The following is a 24,044-nucleotide window of genomic DNA, read 5'->3' as shown; positions in this document are numbered from 1 at the left end:
GTCCGCCATTACTGTTTATTCGTTTTGATCCTAAGGTTTTTCTCAAATACATTACAATTACCATATAAATTGTTATTTCACAATGTCAATAGAGGCGCCAAAATCCAGTGGTTAATGGCAGAAAATATACAAGATCAGGTATTTTAGTGTATTCTAAAGATTTAAGTGCGTCTAGTGATAGATAGTAACACATATGATTTTTTGTGCAACATCTCCCTAATTGTCCGTTAAAAAAATATTTTCATTTACAACTTGTCAGTTTGGTCCAAAATTTGATCTAGTCGTCCGCGATAACACTGATTTGAGCAACTTCAGAATACCCGTCCACTGTGGAGCCACGTTACTGCCGTGGTCCGCAGTCCGCAGTGAAGCTGTCTTTTTGATTCATCTAACGAAATTATTCAATTGATCTAAGTCACTGCTACCATGGTCCGCAGTCCGCGGTCCGCTGTGAAGCCGTCTTTGCATATTTATAGAACGAAGTATTAAATTATAAATCTAACTGATCTAAGTCACTGCTACCGTGGTCCGCAGTCCGCGGTCCGCTGTGAAGCCGTCTTTGCATATTTATAGAACGAAGTATCAAATGATAACTCTAAGTCACTGCTACCGTGGTCCGCTGTGAAGCCGTCTTTGTATATTTATAGAACGAAGTATCTATAAATATAAAGATGTTTTGTGTAACATTGGCAGTTTGGTCCAAAATTTGATCTAGTCGTCCGGGATAACACCTAAACATTTACTAATCCCTGTGACTGTAGGAGGTAGGAAACGGTCTTTCTTGGGGAGTGTTGGAGGCAAACATATCTTTATGTTTATTTACCCTTAGAATTGTTGCATAACTCGTTGTATGTCCCGTGTAAATCTGGTATTGTTTTAGTTCTAGTTTAGATAAGAAGCGCGCCGGCATTCGTCATTGTTTATTATTATCTGTTGTCCTTGTTGAGGCCACATGTATAATAACCTGCCACATTTGTTATAACGGCCACTACTTCTCGGCAAAGCCCCTTTGAAGACCATAACCCGAGACTTGAGCTCACCGCCGCAACTGTCGCCGTGAAACTGCAAAAACAAGTCAGTGAAGGGTTTAGACATCCCGATATTAAAGTTGCATTTTGAACTGACTCAATGCATTTAAAACAAAGACCGACGGTTCAAGACATTCGTTGCGCCTTGCCACTATTCACGATGTCTCTTCTCCCACTCAATGGTATTATGTGAGTACAGACCTCAATACAGCCGACCCTGCCTCTTGCGGCTTTAAAGCAACCGACATTTGCAAAATCAAGGTGTTGCATCATGGTCCAGCATTCCTCGAGAAACATTAAAGTGAATGGCCTCCACAACCATCTTACTGAGGTTGAAGGCCCTAAAGATTTTAAGCCTGTAAAAGTGCAAGTCCACAGCGTAAAAGAAGATCACAAAGGATCTCTAGACGAAATAATAGAACGGTCTACAGAAAGGCATCGCATGGCTACTCCGATATAAGAAATATCTGCTAAGGGAAACTAAGTGGAAATCAACTGCACACAGGAGAACTCACTGTTCAAGAAATCTCAGAAGCCACTGATCAAGTATGTACAGTGCTCACATTTCCCTAAAGAATTACAAGTTCTCAAGGAAGAAAACTTACAAAAAACACACGACTACACAAGGGCGTCTGGTCGGCGTTTGAACAGCGGATCTTACACAAGTCCTCTTAGATAGTTATTGCCATTCATGAAAGACGGCCTAATACGAGTCGGAGGAAGACTGGAAAGATCCTTTTTAGATGTGAATTCAAGACATCCCATCATTTTATGAAGGACACATCATGTCACAGACCTAATAGTACAGCAGCACCACCTGCTAGAAGGTCACATGGCTGCGACCCAAGTGTTGTCCAGCGTGCGCAAGAGTTATTGGATCATCAAAGGTGGCGCGGCAGTACGAGGAGTATTAAGCAAAAGCATCAAGTGTAAGAAATGGAAGTTGAAACCTCAATAGCAAATTATGGAACCTCTACTTTTAGCGCGTGTGACGTCTGACAACCCACCCTTTACTTTTGTAGGCATCGACTATTTTGGTCCGATCTAGTCTCCTTTGCAGCCGCCCGAGGTCACGCAAAAATCCGACCTCGGGCGGCTGCAAAGGAGACTAGGTCCGATCCTTATCAAGCAGAAACGAAGTCAAGTAAAGAGATATGGCTGCGTATTGCCCTGTCTAACAATGCGAGCTGCACACACGAACTCACTACTGATTCATTCCTTCAAGCGTTTTCCCGCTTCGTAAGCCGGCGAGGCCCACCTGAAAAAGTCTTCAGTGACAACGGTACGAATTTCAAAGGCGCTGAGGCAGACCTCAGAGCTGCACTAAAGACTTGGAACAAAGCCCGAATAGTAGATGCGCTACGCAAGAACGGAGTTCAGTGGCAGTTAAACCCTCCAAAAGCAAGCCATGCGGGAGGAATCTAGGAGAGGATGATTCGGTCGATTTGTGGAGTTCTACAAGGGACAATCTTACAAGAAGATGGAGACATGCGCAGTACCTAGCAAACATATTCTGGCGAAGCTGGTCAGCGGAATATCTCAGAGCTTCAGAAGAGCGCGAGAAATGGTTTGTCCCTCAAAGAAATCTCAAGTCAGGTCAGTCCTTATTGCCGATGATCATACACCACGCGGGCAATGGCCAATGGGAATCGTCCAAGAAGTAGAACCAGAAAAGTTCGGCATCGTGCGCCATGTGATTGTCAAGACAGCCTACGCAAGAATGAGGCGAGACGTGCGTAAGCTATGCCTTCTCGAAGCAGCGTCGCAAGACAATTGAAAAATTGAAGCACTCCCCAAACAATAGAGTTGTATGTTTACTCATAGATCTATTATTATAGTTAAGGAAAGGACATTCTTGTTATAGTCCTTTGGTGGCCGGTATGTTGGTGGCAAACATACCTTTATGTCTATTTGCCCTTAGAATTGTTGCACAGGTAAAATCGTTTTCATTCACCTTTTTTCATACTACAGTATTGTAACTCCGCCACCGAAACCTACTATGTATTATTTTCTTGTATATCTTAATATCTGTATTTTTTTTTTCTAGTACCGTGTTCAATGTAATAAAGTGTCCAGAAGTCGTACATAGGTGTTTGTTATGTTGGTGCGAGTCACTGCCGGTGACAAGGAGTGCGAAATCCGAAAAAGTGGACGGGGGTGGGGGGTGTTTAGAAGGGGGTGAGTTTTCTGATAAAAAATTTGACCCTTGATGCCATTGTAGTATCACCACGGGATGACGTTTACTATCGGATTTGGCAACAAAAACGATTCCCAAGAGTGATCTAGAATGCTTTATATTTATTTAATTCTTTTATGCTTTATGTTTTGTCTTACCCTGGTTCCAGAGCCTCGAAAGTAACTAAATCGAGAGACGTTCTAGGCTCCGGAACCAGAGTAGTCTATTGCGAACCGGGGGTGGATTTCCGCCTTTGTAGGAGGTACGAACGCACCCCCTGGGCCCCCAGCGCGTCTATTGCGAACCGGGGGTGGATTTCCGCTGGGCCTCCAGGCCCGTCCCCAGGATTTTTCTTGGGGGGGGGGGGGGGGGGGGTGCGAAATCCGAAAAAGTGGACCTAATTTTTCCTGGGGGGGGGAGGGGGGAGAATGAATTCTCTGATAAAAATCTGACCACCCCCGAAAGAACAAAAATGGATTGTTTAAAGATCTAAAGACACCCCCTGTTCACCACCCTGTTGATGACAGGACTCCAACACCATAACACCATTTACCATAATCCAGTCGCCATCGCGTGGTTACCTGAAGATTTTGTATTGTTTCTGTGGTGAATTGTCCCATCCATTTAAATTGAAGAAATGTGAGGCTAGTTAATTAAATTGTACTCTCGACTAACATCTGGTTAAAAACTTTCACTGTAAGATGGTTCTTCTTCCTCATTAGCTCCTAAAAATAGAAATGCCGAATGTTTACAAAAAAATCAGATATGAAAAAATATATATAAAAAAAACGAAAAAATAAAACAACAAAGAGGAACACAGAGAAAACAGAATACAACAAAGACGGGTAACAACATGATATGTACCTGTTTCGTGGCTTAAGACGCTAGCACTCTCGACCTAGAAATACGGAGTTCAAGTAAGGGTATTACCAATTCATGCTTACCTCATATTCATCAACCGCAAGCGCGTACACAAGAGGATGCGCGCCCTCCCCCCCCCCCCCCCCCCCCAACCACATCCCCCATTTCTTATTAAGGAATCCTCAAATACTATGCTTTTTTTTATATGATACTTATGACTGCGCCCCCCCCCCCCCACCCACCCACCCCTCAGCCAATCCCGGGTACGCGCTTGAACCGTACCCCTGTATTTCGTCAATAATTTATTTGGTAAATAATGCAATAGTCTATATTTACCAGGAATCTTTTAATCCTCGTCATTTTATTCCAAGACTCTAAACGCTTGTAAGGATACGCATTTGAAAGTTCATTAAAATTTTTCTTTGGTGGATTTTTCTCATCTTGGTTAGCTAATTCAAATAGTAATAACCATCACGGCTACAACAAAGAAAAAAAAAACACTTCTTTGAACAACCAGAAAGAAGCTTTGATTCCCTGTGTGGTCACGTTCACACCAGATTCTTGAACAAAGAACCTTTGATAACTGTAGTCATGTTCACAACACTTCCTTGAACAACGAAAAAGAACCTTTAATCACCCGTGTAGTCACGTACACAACATAACCTTGACCAACAAAAAAGAACCTTTGATCATCCTTGCAGTCACGTTCAAAACACTTCCTTGAACAACGAAAAAGAACCTTTGATCACGCGTGTAGTCACATTCAAAACACTTCCTTGAACAACGAAAAAGAACCTTTGATCACCCAGAGACAACCCTTTACCCAGAGACAACCCTACCCCCAGAGACAACCCTTTACCCAGAGACAACCCTACCCACAGAGACAACCCTTTACCCAGAGACAACCCTACCCCCAGAGACAACCCTACCCCCTGAGACAGCCCTACCCCCAGGGACAACCCTACCCCCGACACAACCCTACCCCCAGAGACAGCCCTACCCCCAGAGACAGCCCTACCCCCTGAGACAACACTACCCCCAGAGACAACCCTACCCACAGAGACAACCCTACCCCCTGAGACAACCCTACCCAAAGGGACAACCCTACCCCCAGAGACAGCCCTACCCCCGGAGACAGCCCTACCCCCTAAGACAACCCTACCCCCTGAGACAACCCTACCCACAGGGACAACCCTACCCCCAGAGACAACCCTACCCCCAGAGACAACCCTACCCCCAGAGACAACCCTACCCCCAGAGACAACCCTACCACCAGAGAAAGCCCTACCCCCTGCGACAGCCCTACCCCCTGAGACAACACTACCCCCAGAGACAGCACTACCCCCAGGGACAACCCTACCCCAGACACAACCCTACCCACAGAGACAGCCCTACCCCCAGAGACAACCCTACCCCCAGAGACAGCCCTACCCCCTGAGACAACCCTACCCCCTGAGACAACCCTACCCCCAGAGACAACCCTACCCCCAGAGACAACCCTACCCACAGGGACAACCCTACCCCCTAAGGCAACCCTACCCCCAGAGACAACCCTACCCCCAGAGACAACCCTACCCCCAGAGACAGCCCTACCCCCAGAGACAGCCCTACCCCCAGAGACAACCCTACCCCCAGAGACAACCCTACCTCCTGAGACAACCCTACCCCCGGAGACAGCCCTACCCCCTGAGACAACCCTACCCCCAGAGACAACCCTACCCCCAGAGACAACCCTACCCACAGGGACAGCCCTACCCCCGGAGACAGCCCTACCCCCTGAGACAGCCCTACCCCCAGAGACAACCCTACCCCCAGAGACAACCCTACCCACAGGGACAACCCTACCCACAGGGACAACCCTACCCCCTAAGGCAACCCTACCCCCAGAGACAACCCTACCCCCAGAGACAACCCTACCCCCAGGGACAACCCTACCCCCAGGGACAACCTTACCCCCAGAGACAACCCTTTACCCAGAGACAACCCTTTACCCAGAGACAACCCTACCCCCGACACAACCCTACCCCCAGAGACAACCCTACCCCCTGAGACAACCCTACCCCCAGGGACAAGCCTACCCACAGAGACAACCCTACCCCCGACACAACCCTACCCACAGAGACAACCCTACCCCCGACACAACCCTACCCACAGAGACAACCCTACCCCCGACACAACCCTACCCACAGAGACAACCCTACCCCCAGAGACAACCCTACCACCCCGGACACAACCCTACCCCCAGAGACAACCCTACCACCCCGGACACAATCCTACCCCCTAAGACAACCCTACCCCAGTGACAACCCTACCCTCAGAGACAACCCTACCCCCAGAGAATATTCGATTACCAATAATCTTCTGACAACGGCGCGATTGTTATGAACTTTATAGGCGTGTTCACTACCGTACCTCGTCTAAGTCTTCCTCGTCCATGTCCATCCCCTCCTCTTCCCCCTCGGGATTGTCGTCGGCGGCGCGCTGAGACTGCTGGGAAAGGATCTCTTGACCTTGGATGTCACGGTTCTTCAGGTTGCCGAGCCAGAACGCCTCGTGGCATTTGTTGAGGGTGAGCATGGCCTGAAGGACCCAGACTGATAGTTAATATGACCGTAATCACACGAAAACGGAAGTGAAGTGGGGAAGTGGGGGGAGAGGGGGTGTCGGGAAGGTTGACAGGTGAGACCGAATAGAAGCCAGCGAGACAATACCCCACAAGAGAGAGATAAGAGAAACTATTTATCGCCTTTATAACAACTATCTTAAAAATCACTGTTGAATCAAAGTCACGTAAGTAGTTTGATATGCCAAATTGTTTCGGGACATGAATACACAGTATCGCTCATTTTAGATAATTGATCCTTTTCCTTTTATCCTCTTGTTTTTCCTATTTTTTTTTCTCCCGCTTGGCCATCCCTAACTCACACTTTCACTTTTAAATTCCATAAGCCTATTATCGAGTTACACTCAAACGCTGTCAATGAAAAGCAACAAATTTTAGCAATCCTGGTACGCGCAAAGTCATTCAAGCACAGGGCATTGTTAATAACTATTGGTAAAATAAAGCACCAATAAGGTAGTCTGTTTACAGACTTTTTACCGAGGCAGCCTTCAATCTTGATCGAGAACACGGGATAATTGTTAAATACAGCTATTTCAAATAAGGTTATCTGTCGTAGCCCACATTACACCAGCTACACAAGAAGACCGTTGAAAGTTGTTACAAAATTCCACCGCTCACCTTGACTCGAAAAACAAACAGCTCTAGCGTCCTCTTGACAGCTGGCACGTGATTGGTCAGCGCAATGTCCTTAGTAACCTGACATGGTCAAAGTCTAACGTTAGCATGTGACAGCTGGCACGTGATTGGTCAGCGCTATGTCTTTAGTAACCTGACAAGGTCAAAGTCTGACGTTAGCATGTGACAGCTGGCACGTGATTGGTCAGCGCTATGTATTTAGTAACCTGACATGGTCAAAGTCTAACGTTAGCATGCGACAGCAAGTAGATCGTCTCACCTTGGTGTGACTACAGAAGTGTTGCAAGTAGATCGTCTTACCTTGGTGTGACTACAGAAGTGTTGCAAGTAGATCGTCTTACCTTGGTGTGACTACAGAAGTGTTGCAAGTAGATCGTCTCACCTTGGTGTGACTACAGAAGTGTTGCAAGTAGATCGTCTTACCTTGGTGTGACTACAGAAGTGTTGCTGGTAGATCGTCTTACCTTGGTGTGACTACAGAAGTGTTGCAAGTAGATCGTCTCACCTTGGTGTGACTGCAGAAGTGTTGCAAGTAGATCGTCTCACCTTGGTGTGACTACAGAAGTGTTGCATGTAGATCGTCTTACCTTGGTGTGACTACAGACGTGTTGCAAGTAGATCGTCTTACCTTGGTGTGACTACAGAAGTGTTGCAAGTAGATCGTCTTACCTTGGTGTGACTACAGAAGTGTTGCTGGTAGATCGTCTCACCTTGGTGTGACTACAGAAGTGTTGCAAGTAGATCGTCTTACCTTGGTATGACTACAGAAATGTTGCAAGTAGATCGTCTTACCTTGGTGTGACTACAGAAGTGTTGCTGGTAGATCGTCTTACCTTGGTGTGACTACAGAAGTGTTGCAAGTAGATCGTCTCACCTTGGTGTGACTGCAGAAGTGTTGCAAGTAGATCGTCTCACCTTGGTGTGACTACAGAAGTGTTGCATGTAGATCGTCTTACCTTGGTGTGACTACAGACGTGTTGCAAGTAGATCGTCTTACCTTGGTGTGACTACAGAAGTGTTGCAAGTAGATCGTCTTACCTTGGTGTGACTACAGGAGTGTTGCAAGTAGATCGTCTTACCTTGGTGTGACTACAGAAGTGTTGCAAGTAGATCGTCTTACCTTGGTGTGACTACAGAAGTGTTGCAAGTAGATCGTCTCACCTTGGTGTGACTACAGAAGTGTTGCAAGTAGATCGTCTCACCTTGGTGTGACTACAGAAGTGTTGCCTGTAGATCGTCTCACCTTGGTGTGACTACAGAAGTGTTGCAAGTAGATCGTCTTACCTTGGTGTGACTACAGAAGTGTTGCAAGTAGATCGTCTCACCTTGGTGTGACTACAGAAGTGTTGCCTGTAGATCGTCTCACCTTGGTGTGACTACAGAAGTGTTGCAAGTAGATCGTCTCACCTTGGTGTGACTACAGAAGTGTTGCCTGTAGATCGTCTCACCTTGGTGTGACTACAGAAGTGTTGCAAGTAGATCGTCTCACCTTGGTGTGACTACAGAAGTGTTGCAAGTAGATCGTCTTACCTTGGTGTGACTACAGGAGTGTTGCAAGCAGATCGTCTCACCTTGGTATGACTACAGAAGTGTTGCAAGTAGATCGTCTCACCTTGGTGTGACTACAGAAGTGTTGCAAGTAGATCGTCTCACCTTGGTGTGACTACAGAAGTGTTGCAAGTAGATCGTCTCACCTTGGTGTGACTACAGAAGTGTTGCCTGTAGATCGTCTCACCTTGGTGTGACTACAGAAGTGTTGCAAGTAGATCGTCTTACCTTGGTGTGACTACAGAAGTATTGCAAGTAGATCGTCTTACCTTGGTGTGACTACAGAAGTGTTGCAAGTAGATCGTCTTACCTTGGTGTGACTACAGAAGTATTGCAAGTAGATCGTCTTACCTTGGTGTGACTACAGAAGTGTTGCAAGTAGATCGTCTTACCTTGGTGTGACTACAGAAGTATTGCAAGTAGATCGTCTCACCTTGGTGTGACTACAGAAGTGTTGCAAGTAGATCGTCTTACCTTGGTGTGACTACAGAAGTGTTGCTGGTAGATCGTCTTACCTTGGTGTGACTACAGAAGTGTTGCAAGTAGATCGTCTCACCTTGGTGTGACTACAGAAGTATTGCAAGTAGATCGTCTCACCTTGGTGTGACTACAGAAGTGTTGCAAGTAGATCGTTTTACCTTGGTGTGACTACAGAAGTGTTGCAAGTAGATCGTCTTACCTTGGTGTGACTACAGAAGTGTTGCAAGTAGATCGTCTCACCTTGGTGTGACTACAGAAGTATTGCAAGTAGATCGTCTTACCTTGGTGTGACTACAGAAGTGTTGCAAGTAGATCGTCTTACCTTGGTGTGACTACAGAAGTGTTGCTGGTAGACCGTCTTACCTTGGTGTGACTACAGAAGTGTTGCAAGTAGATCGTCTTACCTTGGTGTGACTACAGAAGTGTTGCAAGTAGATCGTCTCACCTTGGTGTGACTACAGAAGTGTTGCAAGTAGATCGTCTTACCTTGGTGTGACTACAGAAGTGTTGCTGGTAGACCGTCTTACCTTGGTGTGACTACAGAAGTGTTGCAAGTAGATCGTCTTACCTTGGTGTGACTACAGAAGTGTTGCATGTAGATCGTCTTACCTTGGTGTGACTGCAGAAGTGTTGCAAGTAGATCGTCTTACCTTGGTGTGACTACAGAAGTGTTGCAAGTAGATCGTCTTACCTTGGTGTGACTACAGAAGTGTTGCAAGTAGATCGTCTTACCTTGGTGTGACTACAGAAGTGTTGCAAGTAGATCGTCTTACCTTGGTGTGACTACAGAAGTGTTGCAAGTAGATCGTCTTACCTTGGTGTGACTACAGAAGTGTTGCAAGTAGATCGTCTCACCTTGGTGTGACTACAGAAGTGTTGCCTGTAGATCGTCTTACCTTGGTGTGACTACAGAAGTGTTGCAAGTAGATCGTCTCACCTTGGTGTGACTACAGGAGTGTTGCATGTAGATCGTCTTACCTTGGTATGACTACAGAAGTGTTGCATGTAGATCGCCTCACCTTGGTGTGACTACAGAAGTATTGCAAGTAGATCGTCTCACCTTGGTGTGACTACAGAAGTGTTCCAAGTAGATCGTCTCACCTTGGTGTGACTACAGAAGTGTTGCATGTAGATCGTCTTACCTTGGTGTGACTACAGAAGTGTTGCATGTAGATTGTCTTACCTTGGTGTGACTACAGAAGTGTTGCAAGTAGATCGTCTTACCTTGGTGTGACTACAGAAGTGTTGCATGTAGATCGTCTCACCTTGGTGTGACTACAGAAGTGTTGCATGTAGATCGTCTCACCTTGGTGTGACTACAGAAGCGTTGCTGGTAGATCGTCTCACCTTAGTGTGACTACAGAAGTGTTGCAAGTAGATCGTCTTACCTTGGTATGACTACAGAAATGTTGCAAGTAGATCGTCTTACCTTGGTGTGACTACAGGAGTGTTGCATGTAGATCGTCTCACCTTTGTGTGACTACAGAAGTGTTGCATGTAGATCGTCTTACCTTGGTATGACTACAGAAATGTTGCAAGTAGATCGTCTTACCTTGGTGTGACTACAGAAGTGTTGCAAGTAGATCGTCTCACCTTGGTGTGACTACAGAAGCGTTGCTGGTAGATCGTCTCACCTTGGTGTGACTACAGAAGTGTTGCAAGTAGATCGTCTCACTTTGGTGTGACTACAGAAGTGTTGCAAGTAGATCGTCTCACCTTGGTGTGACTACAGAAATGTTGCAAGTAGATCGTCTTACCTTGGTGTGACTACAGGAGTGTTGCAAGTAGACCGTCTTACCTTGGTGTGACTGCAGAAGTGTTGCATGTAGATCGTCTTACCTTGGTGTGACTACAGAAGTGTTGCAAGTAGATCGTCTTACCTTGGTGTGACTACAGACGTGTTGCAAGTAGATCGTCTTACCTTGGTGTGACTACAGAAGTGTTGCCTGTAGATCGTCTCACCTTGGTGTGACTACAGAAGTGTTGCAAGTAGATCGTCTTACCTTGGTGTGACTACAGAAGTGTTGCAAGTAGATCGTCTTACCTTGGTGTGACTACAGAAGTGTTGCATGTAGATCGTCTCACCTTGGTGTGACTACAGAAGTGTTGCTGGTAGATCGTCTTACCTTGGTGTGACTACAGAAGTGTTGACTGTAGATCGTCTTACCTTGGTGTGACTACAGGAGTGTTGCATGTAGATCGTCTTACCTTGGTGTGACTGCAGAAGTGTTGCAAGTAGATCGTCTTACCTTGGTGTGACTACAGAAGTGTTGCATGTAGATCGTCTTACCTTGGTGTGACTACAGAAGTGTTGCATGTAGATCGTCTTACCTTGGTGTGACTGCAGAAGTGTTGCATGTAGATCGTCTTACCTTGGTGTGACTACAGAAGTGTTGCAGGCAAATCGTCTTACCTTGGTGTGACTACAGAAGTGTTGCAGGCAAATCGTCTTACCTTGGTGTGACTACAGAAGTGTTGCAAGTAGATCGTCTCACCTTGGTGTGACTGCAGAAGTGTTGCTGGTAGATCGTCTTACCTTGGTGTGACTACAGAAGTGTTGCAGGCATCTCGTACTCTGCTGCAGGTTCTTGAGAAGCCCGTGAACTTCATCCTGTCATAGCAAAGTCAACAATTCAACACTTTATTCATAAGTCAAAACTAGTGTAGGAAATAGAATAGAAAATAGACCCAGAAGAGAGCCATATTATTAATGATGTCCTAATATGCCAGCGATGTGAGTTGGGTATACTGTATTGTTGGTATTTAAAAGTCATCATTATCAAATAACAAAGTTAGCAAAATCCACAGAGCAGTACCTTGTGAGATCTCAGCATCTGATCAAGAATCGGCATACCAAGCTTGAGAAACGATTCCACAAAGATACGGCCATACTGAAACACATGAATAATGTAAGGTTTTAACGATTCCATAAAGATTCAGCCATACTAAAACACATAAACAATGCAACATTTAAACGATTCCACAAAGATACAGACATATTGAAAGACGTAAACAACGTAATATCTAAACGATTCCACAAAGATACAACCATACTGAAACACGCAAACAATGTAACGTTTATAGATCCTTCTCTAAACCTCTTGCGTATCTAATTTGCGGTATAAATAATAACTGTACGGTATTCTCAGAATACCTTGAGCGCTGATGAGAGCACAGATCGCTGTTCAAACGCCTGTAAGACAAAATATGCATCCAGTCAGATCTGATGCTCGCCTTCCTCATTCCGACACCAACCCCCTTTGGTACGATCACACATCACGTGATATTCGCGACTCAGCCCTTCCCCCTCTGGTACGAGCACACATCACGTGGTCTTGACGTACCATGAGCCGACCACTTGGTACGAACACATATGCGACCTTGGCGAAACAATCCTTTCCTCCTCTGGCATGAACACACATCACGTTACCCTGGTTCCAGTGCCTCGAACGTCTCTCTATTTAGTGGCCAGCGAGCTTGAGACGAGGCTCTGGACTCTCGAAGCGCTATTTCGACCTATGCCTCACTTCCATGTTAACGTTTTTGATTAGCATGTGTCAGTTTCACGTGGTGCTACCTTGGATGTAAACATCTCTTCGCTCGGGAATCGAGTTAACGAGTATGAAAAGCGCATGAAAACCCGATTTAATAACAGCAAAATTCATCTGAAATCCCACGGGATCATTACTGTAGAGATAGTGACAAGAATCTGCGCAACAAGGAGGAGGGAAATGTGAAACATTTTCCCGGGAAAGCGCTCCAAGAAGGAGAAAATCACGGATAAGCTCGCAGTTAGCCTCAGAACGAGTCTATCAAAGAAATCAGTGGGAAAGGGTGCAAATGACCAGTACAATCGCTTGTTTGGGATAGTTGAATCCACTAAATCAGTGGGAAAGGGTGCAAATGACCAGTACAATCGCTTGTTTGGGATAGTTGAATCCACTATCGTTAAGGCGAGACCAAACGGCGGAAATAAGCTGGAAAATCAGCGATTTCCCGTAGCCGGTCGGCAGCACAGAAGACTCTCGCCGCTTAATGAACTCGTAAAGAGACTCCTCTTGAACAGACTTTACATTTTCAGTACTGGTAAATCTTGTAACTAATGCGGACTGCAAAGCACTATAAAAAAATCCCGATCAAAATAATCAATAGCTCCTGCTTTGTTCGCTTCGATGTTTGTTATTGCGAACAATAACTATTAAAAAACGGTTTTGACCTTTTGAACTTGAAGCGAAAATACATAAGAAAACTGTCCGAATTTCTCGGTTCCCATGACCACAATTGGTGACTTAACCCTTACCCCCCTCTGGTACTAACAAAACACATGTAACCCTGACGTACCTTGGCGACCCCACCCCTCCCCCCTTTGGTACAAACGCACATCATATGATCACAGCGTACCTTGACGATGTTGATGAGAATATGGAACTCTCTGACAACGATATTCAACTTTATGAGTCGCTCTTGAGCCTTAAGGAGATAAAATACAAATCATTATTCACAGATGAATAAAAAGGAACAACGTGAATGAAAAGTTTATTGCAATTTTTAGTACCTGTTCAAGGTCAGCTCTCTTGATAGGTGTAGCCTGAGTTAGCTTAAGATGTGAGTTAAGCTCTTCCAGCATAGCGCGATAGAATGACGGCATCGTGGATCTGTACGAGATAACAATAATATTATCAACCATCAAATACAGTATAACTTATCTGGAGGCAGGATGGACGATACATACTGGGCATTACATATAATTTCCTGCTCTATCTACAGTATCCTTGGTAACAGTATCCTTGGTAACAGTACATGCATATTCCAAACCTGTTCAGGGTTGGGTAAGAAGTCGACGCCCCAGTGCTCTCTTCTTCCATCAGCTCAGGCAAGGCACCTGCTGAGATCTCCTCTACTGTTGCCATGGAGTCTTCAGAGAATGACAGGTGAAACCTGTCAAGAATACACGATCAGTATTTATAGAGCATATGGTCAGCATCAGAATATATGATCAGCTCATAGAACATATGATCATCAACAAATAACACAAGATCAACATTATAGAGCACATAAATGGCATCATATGATCGGCATCACAGAACACATGATAAGCATCATACAACATTATCAACATCAAGGAACATATGATCAACATCAGAACATATGGTCAGCAGCATAGAACATATGATCAGCATCAAAGATAACAAGATCAACATCATTGAACACATGATCGGCATCATAGAACATATGATCGGCATCATAGAACACATGATAAGCATCATGCAACATTATCAACATTAAGGAACATCTGATTAGCATCAGAACATATGGTCAGCAGCATAGAACATATGATCAGCATCAGAACAAATGATCAGCATCATAGACCATATACCCAACATCAAGGAACATATTATAATCAACACATAAAGCAAATCACTGCTCAAGATCATATCCACTGTCACCATGCAGTAGACAGGTTGCAATTACATACCAAGATCAGTATACCTCGAAGCGCATCATGGATGAGCTGTATCATACCAGGACTTACCGTAAGAGGTACTGCAGGGCCTCGTTGTACTTCTGGCCACCCTCCTTCTCACCATTACTCTTGATCCACTCTCGCTTCAGGAACCCGCCGGTTAACTCGGCTGTGTTCCATGAAATATCCGTCAAACATCAAGTATGTTTGTGAAGTGTAAAGTTTGTATTGTATATCTTACAGTGTGAGGTCATATCAAAATGACAAATCTTATATCGCCGGTGTTGATATCATATTTTTCAACACATGTGGTGTTACCAAGTTTTAACAAATCAGCGCATATTTAGTCCTGTCAATATCTTTTTAATTATAAGGATTTCATATAATAAAAAAAAACACTAAATGGCCGCTTGTGGATACAATTTTATCTTATCGTGCCAATACTATCTATCACTCGTTTCCTCCATATACTGTAAGTATGATATATCAGCATCACGGTTTTGTGCCGGTTGAATGCTATGACAGTGGTTGGTAGCTCCAAGAGCTGGTAAACAAGGAATACCTGTGTAAGAGTATTCAGCCTTTACGTACCAATTGCCATGTTGATGTCTTTGTCCTCTGCCCGCTCACTCACTTCCACTAGGAGTTTGGTAAGGGACAGGGCGGTAGCCATGTCTGGAACTGTACCCGAAAACTGTTCCAAGTAGTGGAACGCTTGTCTAGACATCAAATTAGAAGTTGTAAGGAAACAAATATTATCTAAAAAAGGATTTATGAAGTAACTTCCACCAGTTATTCTTGTGCAAAAGGCACAACAGATAAAGACTCCAAATCAAGTGCTCCCGTGTGTGAACTGTTAGTAAAGCCCTGTCACTGAGGATGGTTTATACCGTCCTCAATATGGTGTGTGTGCGTCCCTTCCATTTAGATTTGTTTAGTGCAGCTTAAAGACAACAACAACAACAACCTTTTATTTACCCCTAAGCTTACTTACATTCTTTACATAATAAATAGATACAGAATAAATATCTAAGGGGTACTGGCATCTGAAAAAAATCAAGGGTTTAACGAGGACAGGTGCCAGAAAAATAGGTACAATGTGCAGTACATTAGGACACACACACCCTCACATCCACGCCCACACACACACATAGAAACAAAACTATAAACATAAAAGTGGTATCTGTTTCAAAACAGAATTATGAATGAGATTAATGTGCATGCTCAAGGAAGTGCTCCAATAGATGAAAACAGACGAAGAAGAATCCTTAACATACGAGGCCCTCCGGTTTTAGTGTCTTTAGAAAACTGGAATACGAGAAATAACCATTTTAATTTTTTTCGGGGTCCGGTATCCATCAAATCGCCCGCTCTGATTGGCTATCGTGAGGGCCGGTATCCTACGATCCGGACCCCGCGATACCGGACCGCTCACCTCCAAAGCTCGAAATAGTGAGTTGATTTGTAAAATTTAAACTCTGTGTGTTTTAAAAATTTCCCGCCATAATAATTTTGCAACGCGAGCGACAATTTCAAGTTTGCTGAAAGTTTATTTGGGATAAAAAGGCAGCAAATCGTCTCTTCATACGAAGGAAACAACAAATCACTATAGGAATTTACCTGCATAATCAGCCCAACGTATACACATTCAAGAGAAGTTCTTTAGTGAATGTTTTTTATCGTTTGTGGAGGATTTAAAGCGAAAGAAGACATTTCTACGATCAATTCGAGTTGAGAAAGACGTATCAATTTGAACAAAATTATTTTACAAAATTGTTGGTCAAAACTTAGGGAATGTCTTCTTTGGAGGATTAAAAGCGTTGTGTGGAAATACAAAATTGAGTTTATTGAATGATCATGTGCGCACAAAATCTTCACGAACATCGACGAAAGTCAGAAGCGAAACCTAAGCCCGTAAGGTAAACAAAGTTGGAAAATCTATTGAGGAAAAAAATAAACATGGTCAGTATTTTCAAGACCTCAGTCACGGTATTTCACGATTCGGTCCCCCCCAGCTGGTAAATAACATATATGTATCCACTTTTGACACAAAGTCGAATCAAGGTATGCGTTCTCAAAAATACCCAGGGCAGAGCCAGGAATCACACCTGGAACATAGAGGTGAGGCCAAAATACCATCACACTAGGCCACCCGTGGTTCCAATTAGTAGTGAAGAAGGGCTTTTTAGGTGGCCTATACCTTAACAACACTACTCACTTGATTTGTTCACGGAAGTCTGGCTGTGATGTACTTGATAACTTAGTTCTCGACGCAAGAACTCCGACGGCTGTCTTCAAGGCGCCAAGGTTGGCTGGACTTGAAAAACCACTCCTGTACCAAAATCGCAACATTAGACGGCACAAGAGGGAGTGGGGGCTCTACTGCGATTCTCTATAAGATATTTCGCCTAACAGCTGCCTGAAGGGCTTACACATTCCTAACCTTCGCCGCAGGCTTAGCGACCTGCCTAAAAACGTCTGCAGGGGAGGCTAACACCAGAGGTAAGAAAGCCTCGTTTGACAGAAAACTTATTAATGTCGTGTTATGATGTAGAACAGGAGTACACACATGTCAGACCTAGCACAAGCGTACATCCATGAGCGAACAGGTGGTACAAGTGTCGAAAACTAGGTGTGACCTCACCAGGAGAAGTAGGTCTGGAGCAGGCTGAACAGCAAGCTGAAGCACTGGGCCATTAGTGAAGCTTCTTCCGTGTTCCGGCCTGGCCCATCCAGGACGCCATCATTAGCCGCGAGAAGTGTCTGCGAAAGGGTTAGAATATCATTCAACCAGAATATCACTCAACCAGCACCCCACATCTAGAATATCGTCATTAGCCGCGAGAATTGTCTGTGAAAAGGATGGAGGAGTCCATCAAGGTCCATCAAGTCTTACAAGACTTTACTACTCGACCGTTCACGCTAATTGTTAGTAACATTTAGCGTCAAGGTGTTCGCACAAGGAGAGGGCATGGTCTGTTTTGCGTGACCTCATCATCTGACCTTCGTGACATCACACCACCCCTTACATTACCTAGAAGTACGCGCTTGTGTCGCAGGTGTTTCCATAACGCAGGGGGTAGGGTGTGTTACCTGTTGCGCGACCACTCGTCTGACCTTCGTGAAATCACACCACCCCTTACGTTACCTAGAAGTTCGCGCTTGTGTCTTTAAGGTGTTCGCATAACGCAGGTGGGCAGACTGTTATTTGTTGCGTGACCTCATCACCTGAGCTTTGTGACATTTCATTACTCCTCATCTTACCTGGAAGTACGCGCTTGTGGCCTCAAGGTGTTCGCACAATGCCGGGAGCAGGTCTGTCACATGTTGCGTGACTTCCTTGGCTGACTTGCGTGACAAGTTTGAAAATCCCAGTTGCTTATCGTGACGAGTCTGTAACAAAATGCAATGGACTCAACAAATTGTTTAAAGAAGGACCTGCGGTTGAAGTCGTCATACCCGCTAGACTTCGTCGAGTGCAGAGCTCCGTAACAAGAATGCAAAAAAGATAGGATAAAGGTCGAAATAATGTCTAAAACATCAAAAGCGCTTGAGAACTGGACATATAATAACAAGAGGAAGCAACTGAATTTTTAGAAAACAAATTCCAAGCAATTCGTTGGGTGTTCAAAACATTCCTTACAACTTAGGAGTGAACCAGGTTACTGCCTTTTTATCGCAGGTCCTTCTCAAATAATTAATATTCAGAAGCATATAAAAAAACATTGATTCATTCATAATTCAAAGATTAAAGAAATAGAGTTTAAGTCTAAACAGACTTATTTTATTTATAGTCCCTCACCTTTAGGAAAGATCGTCTGGAGGAAGCGGAGCCTGACAGTGAGTAGTTCAACTTCCGGTGCAGATCATCTAACAGGAAGTGGAGATGGGGTGCTTGTAGCTGAAGAATGGTGGTCTCCTGCGAACAACACGTGTATTGGCCTTACAGTATTACAACACACACTAGCGCTGAAGCTAAGAGATGGTGGTCTCTGTGTAAAATTTCGTCCATAGAAAGAGGGAGAAAACTGGAAAGGTATGGTAACATCTGAGGAACTAAGAAATGGAAAAAGTCCTGATATTAGGTATCCTTGTGTCTTTCATGTCCTTTATTGGACTGTTTACGCTACCTCAGTATTCATGTTCGAGTCAAGGACGGCACGAGACACCAGACCACACTTAAGGATACTGAAGACCTCCATGTCAAGCTCCCTGGAACAATGATGAATGGTCATAGGTAATAAGGATAAACGATCATAGATGACTATGGTGATGATGATGACATGTCAAGCTCCCTGTAACAATGATTAATGATGATGAGTGGTGGTGACAGTAATGATTCAAATCAGTGGTCTAGATGACAACACTGCTGCCCTTATTGACAATGATTACATTGTTACGTTATACCCGAAATAGGGCATGCACAGTGATAAGGAGATAGATGATGATGATGATGACGATGCTGATGATGGTGATGACGATGCTGATGATGGTGATGATGATGATGACGATGCTGATGATGATGATGATGATGATGATGATGATGATGATGATGATGAGGAGGAGGAGGAGGAGGAGGAGGAGGATGACGATGATGATGATGAAAATTAGGATTCTGATGATGCTGTTGATGTTAAAGCCATTGATGCTGCTCTGGTTATGATGCTGATGAAGATGGTGATGATGACGATGATGGCGAGAGTGATGATAACAATAATGGTCAAGATGACAATGGCGATGATTGTGGACAAAAAAGAGATGGGAATGAAAGTGTTGGGTCATACCTGAGATAGGGCGTGTACTGTGATATGGAGATTGCCGACGAATTCTTGTCCTTTGTTTTCTCAGAGACACTCACAGCTGTTGCATCCAACTCTTTGTCGTTCTCCTTTTCAAGATCCTGTATCTGGTGTACGAGTGAGAAAACTGATATGTAAAATTGTATCAAATAAGGCTGAACAAACAACACCAATGAAAAGTCGTTTTACCTCTGTTATATCGACGACTTTCTCAATCCTATAAAGTCAAAGTGAAAAAGTTGAAAATGAGCACTAAATTCTGTGTTCAGTAATAAGATATTGATGTGGGATGGACCTACTTTTTGCTTGTTTTCCGTCCTTTCTTTCTCTTGGTGACTGCACCCTGGCCGGCTGAGGGGGAAGGCGGCGAGACTTCACTGTCAAACGTGGCTGTTCTTGGTGCGTAAAAAGGCGTAGCTGCATAAAGAAGTAACACCAAAGCATTACTGGCCGATAACAAATAAAAATTCATAACAAATAGGTTCGCAACGCGAACATGTAGCTACTGCAATCTTTCAAGATTCTGAGAGTTATGTAAAAAATAAATAATAAAACTGGTTTATGTCAATGTCACTGTATTTTAGTACTACAACGACATTTTGATGGTTTTATTGTATCATAATCATTGGCGAACATAAGCAAGGGCGTTGTTTAAGGCTCTGTCACACGTAAGTTTTTTTCTCTTGCGACCTGTCTCGCAAAAAATTGTTGTAGGTCGCACGCGCATTTTTTGCGTGTGACACCCCCTTTGCAACTTGTTTTTCATTTCCCGCACGAAAAGTAGAACGCTCTTCTACTTTCTGCAACAAATTGTTTCAAGTCACAGGAAAAACTTCACGTGTGACAGGGCGCGTGCGACCTGCAACAACTTTTTAGCGAGACAAACTGCAGCCGAAAAGACAACTGGTAACTCTTCATCTGAGATACAGATGGCAATGTATCTCAACCATACTGAATGAAATAAACAAGAGTACCACGGCTATCTTGCCTACCTTGAATGTTATTTCAAACTGAACCAATAAATAGCTATCGTACCTAGTAGTGCCCTCTCGATCTGCTTCTGTAGGCAGGTTATGTCGTTCAGCCTTGATAACGTCTTGCCACGCATCTCAGGGTCACTCTGGGTCGAGAACGCGTTGACCACCTGAGAAGATCGAGAAACATGCAGCCATTTTAAATTTACGATGCATTATCCGAATAACCCAAGTGATTATTCTTTTTTTTTTCAATTTTATTGGGTCAACGACAATAGTTACTACAATAAATTCAAATGCAATACAATACAAAAACATACAAAACAGAGAATTTAACTGAAAGGGAAGGTGCAACGGAGGACAAGTCTAATGCTGGGGGACATGACGGAAAAACATGACGTGACGCTTCAAATAAGCCCATTTCACATCGAATAAGGCGGAGAATTTCTCTGAGTACTTAGCAACTTTTAGCAAACAAAATATCAAGTGCGACTTTTTTTTAATTTATGCGACTTTTTTTAAAGTGTCATTGAAATATAAGCTTTTCGTCCCTGAACCGATACACAGGGCAATGATGATCAAGGAAAAATTATCTTAAAAAGCCAAAATCTGGTTATGTGCACTTCGGCCTCACGTTTTTTGTGTTTTGAAAATCAGTCTATAATACAAGGAACCTATAGCCATTGTAAGAAATTGTGTCTACTCTCTATCTGGAATTGCGCGTTTTCCAGGTTTTTCCGTCATGTCATGCTGGGGCCAGCATTAGAAGATAAATTAGCTAAATAACAAAATATAATATAAATGATACAATTATTCTGTGAAATGCAGAGATTTGACAAAATAAAGGAGTTTGAAACAAACGGCATTTTGCTAGCCATTAAGCCATCCATTTTGTTAAACTTGATGGATAGGTGTACTGTAAGGCTTGTGTTCTGTCCACTCATGTACTCCTACTCAATGCCGCTTCAAGTACCTCTCTAAACCAGTTCACCGTGTAGAAGAGAGCGCTACAGATGACGTCACGGTCTTGCTGCGTCAATGTCTCCATCTGTTCCATCATGTCTGCCTTGTAGCTGACCAGCGGACAGCCTGAAAACGCATGCGCATTAGAGAGGTCTGAGTCAACATGCTTTCCAATCCCCTGGGGGGACTTAGTGATGCTACGCAACCCAGTTTGACATGAACATATTCTGCCCTACCTTGCAGACAGCCTGAAAACGCATGTACCATGGGATGCTGTAGATGTCTTCATTCAATTGTACCCAAAATTGCGAACTTGATTACAAAGACCTTTACTAAAGGGAGTACTATACCCAATGTTTAATTTCCAAGCTCTGTTTCGGGAAGAAGCTCCCTAATGTAACTCTTTTAAGTCTTTTACTCTAAGAAAGTGTCGTCATATTGTACATGGAGCGCATGGAAGAGAAAAGGCCTGATAATACTCTAAAAACCCTTCACCCTATGAAGCTGGTACAATCAATGTATCTGGTATCATTCCTTACAACGCGTCATTCCAATTAAAGGTCCCCCTAAATACCTAGCAAAGCGTCGATTCCCTCTAGATCTCCCTTGTGTTGGCTCTGTTCACAGGTACGGAGTAGTCGAAAGTGTGGCGCGAGGCAGTCCAGTGATGAAAGGGCCCTGCTGGCAAGACAAAAGCATATTGTGGAATGACAGGATGCCCTGTGTGTTAGCGCGTCAGTGTATGTGGCTTCGTACCACAGGTGGCCCATTGTGTTAGCGCGTCAGTGTATGTGCTTTCTTACCACAGGATGACCAGTGTGTTAGCGCGTCAGTGTATGTGGCTTCGTACCACAGGTGGCCCATTGTGTTAGCGCGTCAGTGTATGTGCTTTCTTACCACAGGATGCCCAGTGTGTTAGCGCGTCAGTGTATGTGGCTTCGTACCACAGGATGCCCAGTGTGTTAGCGCGTCAGTGTATGTGGCTTCTTACCACAGGATGCCGAGTGTGTTAGCGCGTCAGAGTATGTGGCTTCTTACCACAGGATGCCCAGTGTGTTAGCGCGTCAGAGTATGTGGCTTCTTACCACAGGATGCCCAGTGTGTTAGCGCGTCAGTGTATGTGGCTTCTTACCACAGGTGGCCCATTGTGTGGGCCGAATATTCGTGTGGACGAATACTCGAAACGTCAGCGCAACTACTCTGTTTTACAGAGGTGCACAGCATACTTTTTCAACCTTGAGTGATTCATACCTTATGTTTATTCATATTCAATCATTTTTATTTCTATAAAACTATGTCCCTTACGTGTCGGTTTGAGCTTGTTTGGAGTTGCTAGCGAGTAGAAGCGGGAGAATGTTGACGGCAATACTGCCCTCTTCCACCTCGTCCAGACCATACAGAAAGTCTATAGGCAACGAGTCCCTGTGAGAATACAAACAATGTCATATTATCTTACAACACCTAGATTATTAAACCGTACAGAAAGTCTATTGGCAACGAGTTCCTGTGACAATACAAGCAACATCATATAATCTAACAATCCTTAGATCGGCAGCGAGTCCCTGTGACAATACAAGCAACATCATATTATTTAACAATCCCTTCAGTAGGTGTTAAAATAACACCTCTTTTTCTCTTTTAGTGAAGTAGAATGTTATTCTACTAACACTCGTAATGTTGCTACAAGCCCATAAATACTGGGTGTAAAATTAACATCATAACATTAATAATAGTTGGTGCGGTACTCAAATAACACTCCACCCCACTGGTGGCCATTTTCAGGCTTATATTTGACAAAAATGTGTGAAACTTGATGCTTTGATGTCTAAACGTTAAAACTTTATTTTATTCTATCATTTACGAAACGCATTGAACATTGACTTGCACTGAAATGCCTAGACATTAGTGTCTATGATACTATAGTACAAAAGAGCACATTCGGTGACAAAGAAAAGGTATCTGTTGTATAAATAAACAGGCGCTCTCTACCATCTCTCAAGCCCTGGGGTTTTACCCACCCCCTGTTAGTTTGAAGTAGAATGAGAACCTCTGGTTTCCATGGTAGGCACGCTCAAGTGTAACCACGCTTGTCTTGTAATGTGTATATACAAATGACAAACTATAAGGTGTATATTATAGTGCTGCACAAATTAAAATAACATACTTCGGCAAAGGCGCCTCGCGGTCAACAAGGAAGTCATCTTGGAAATCTGACACCACCGTCTCACTGATCCAGTGCTGGAAACACAAAGCAACAACTAAACAACAACAACAGCAGCAGTAGCAGCAGCAGCAGCTATAACGACAAAAATACCGTACAACATCAAAATAACAATATACAGGAATGTGCAAACACAAAACAACAAATCAACAACAACAACAGCAGCAGCAGAAGCAGCGAGAACAAAGGATACAAATATCCAGAAGGGTGCAAATCACTGAGAACCAAACAAATATAGACAACAACAACAACAACAACAACAGCAGCAGCA

At 43.9% G+C, this 24,044-nt stretch overlaps 2 protein-coding genes across 3 annotated transcripts in view; one reads left to right on the top strand and one right to left on the bottom strand.

The window, feature by feature from the left end:
* Positions 1-1,860: 1,860 nt before the first annotated feature.
* Positions 1,861-2,453, top strand: LOC125563034. Its single transcript, XM_048727683.1, has 2 exons — positions 1,861-1,957; positions 2,077-2,453. Exons 1-2 carry the CDS (start codon positions 1,861-1,863, stop codon positions 2,451-2,453), a joined length of 474 nt encoding a protein of 157 aa, XP_048583640.1.
* Positions 2,454-2,829: 376 nt separating this feature from the next.
* LOC5507668 (Fanconi anemia group D2 protein) overlaps positions 2,830-24,044 on the bottom strand; it is a 33,615-nt gene continuing 12,400 nt past the window's right edge. Inside the window, exons 23-47 of one of the 2 annotated variants that reach the window (XM_048730815.1) lie at positions 23,717-23,790; positions 22,858-22,974; positions 22,127-22,233; positions 21,563-21,678; positions 20,651-20,759; positions 19,915-20,032; positions 19,805-19,832; positions 19,601-19,722; positions 18,947-19,028; positions 18,619-18,735; positions 18,081-18,209; positions 17,461-17,579; positions 17,035-17,148; positions 15,408-15,535; positions 14,886-14,985; positions 14,168-14,290; positions 13,908-14,007; positions 13,754-13,822; positions 12,507-12,545; positions 12,169-12,243; positions 11,889-11,963; positions 7,307-7,384; positions 6,478-6,645; positions 4,069-4,102; positions 2,830-3,929 (exon numbers count right to left, since the gene is read on the bottom strand). In XM_048730815.1, coding sequence (XP_048586772.1) covers positions 3,886-3,929; positions 4,069-4,102; positions 6,478-6,645; positions 7,307-7,384; positions 11,889-11,963; positions 12,169-12,243; positions 12,507-12,545; positions 13,754-13,822; positions 13,908-14,007; positions 14,168-14,290; positions 14,886-14,985; positions 15,408-15,535; positions 17,035-17,148; positions 17,461-17,579; positions 18,081-18,209; positions 18,619-18,735; positions 18,947-19,028; positions 19,601-19,722; positions 19,805-19,832; positions 19,915-20,032; positions 20,651-20,759; positions 21,563-21,678; positions 22,127-22,233; positions 22,858-22,974; positions 23,717-23,790 — 2,385 coding nt within the window. In that variant the 3' untranslated portion in view covers positions 2,830-3,885. The remainder of the gene's footprint in view (positions 3,930-4,068; positions 4,103-6,477; positions 6,646-7,306; positions 7,385-11,888; positions 11,964-12,168; positions 12,244-12,506; positions 12,546-13,753; positions 13,823-13,907; positions 14,008-14,167; positions 14,291-14,885; positions 14,986-15,407; positions 15,536-17,034; positions 17,149-17,460; positions 17,580-18,080; positions 18,210-18,618; positions 18,736-18,946; positions 19,029-19,600; positions 19,723-19,804; positions 19,833-19,914; positions 20,033-20,650; positions 20,760-21,562; positions 21,679-22,126; positions 22,234-22,857; positions 22,975-23,716; positions 23,791-24,044) is intronic. The other variant, XM_048730816.1, reaches the window with a different exon arrangement.

This window comes from Nematostella vectensis, chromosome 1 (assembly GCF_932526225.1).
Source record: "Nematostella vectensis chromosome 1, jaNemVect1.1, whole genome shotgun sequence".
In the NCBI taxonomy this organism is placed as follows: domain Eukaryota; kingdom Metazoa; phylum Cnidaria; class Anthozoa; order Actiniaria; family Edwardsiidae; genus Nematostella; species Nematostella vectensis.
This window is presented reverse-complemented; position numbering and strand designations above follow the sequence as displayed.

Bases quoted from the DNA above. Each gene is read 5' to 3' on its own strand.
- LOC125563034 (XM_048727683.1), top strand. From the start codon at position 1,861: ATGGCTGCGACCCAAGTGTTGTCCAGCGTGCGCAAGAGTTATTGGATC. The intron at 1,958-2,076 runs GTAAGAAATGGA...GGTCCGATCTAG, and splicing joins ATTAAGCAAAAGCATCAAGT to TCTCCTTTGCAGCCGCCCGA.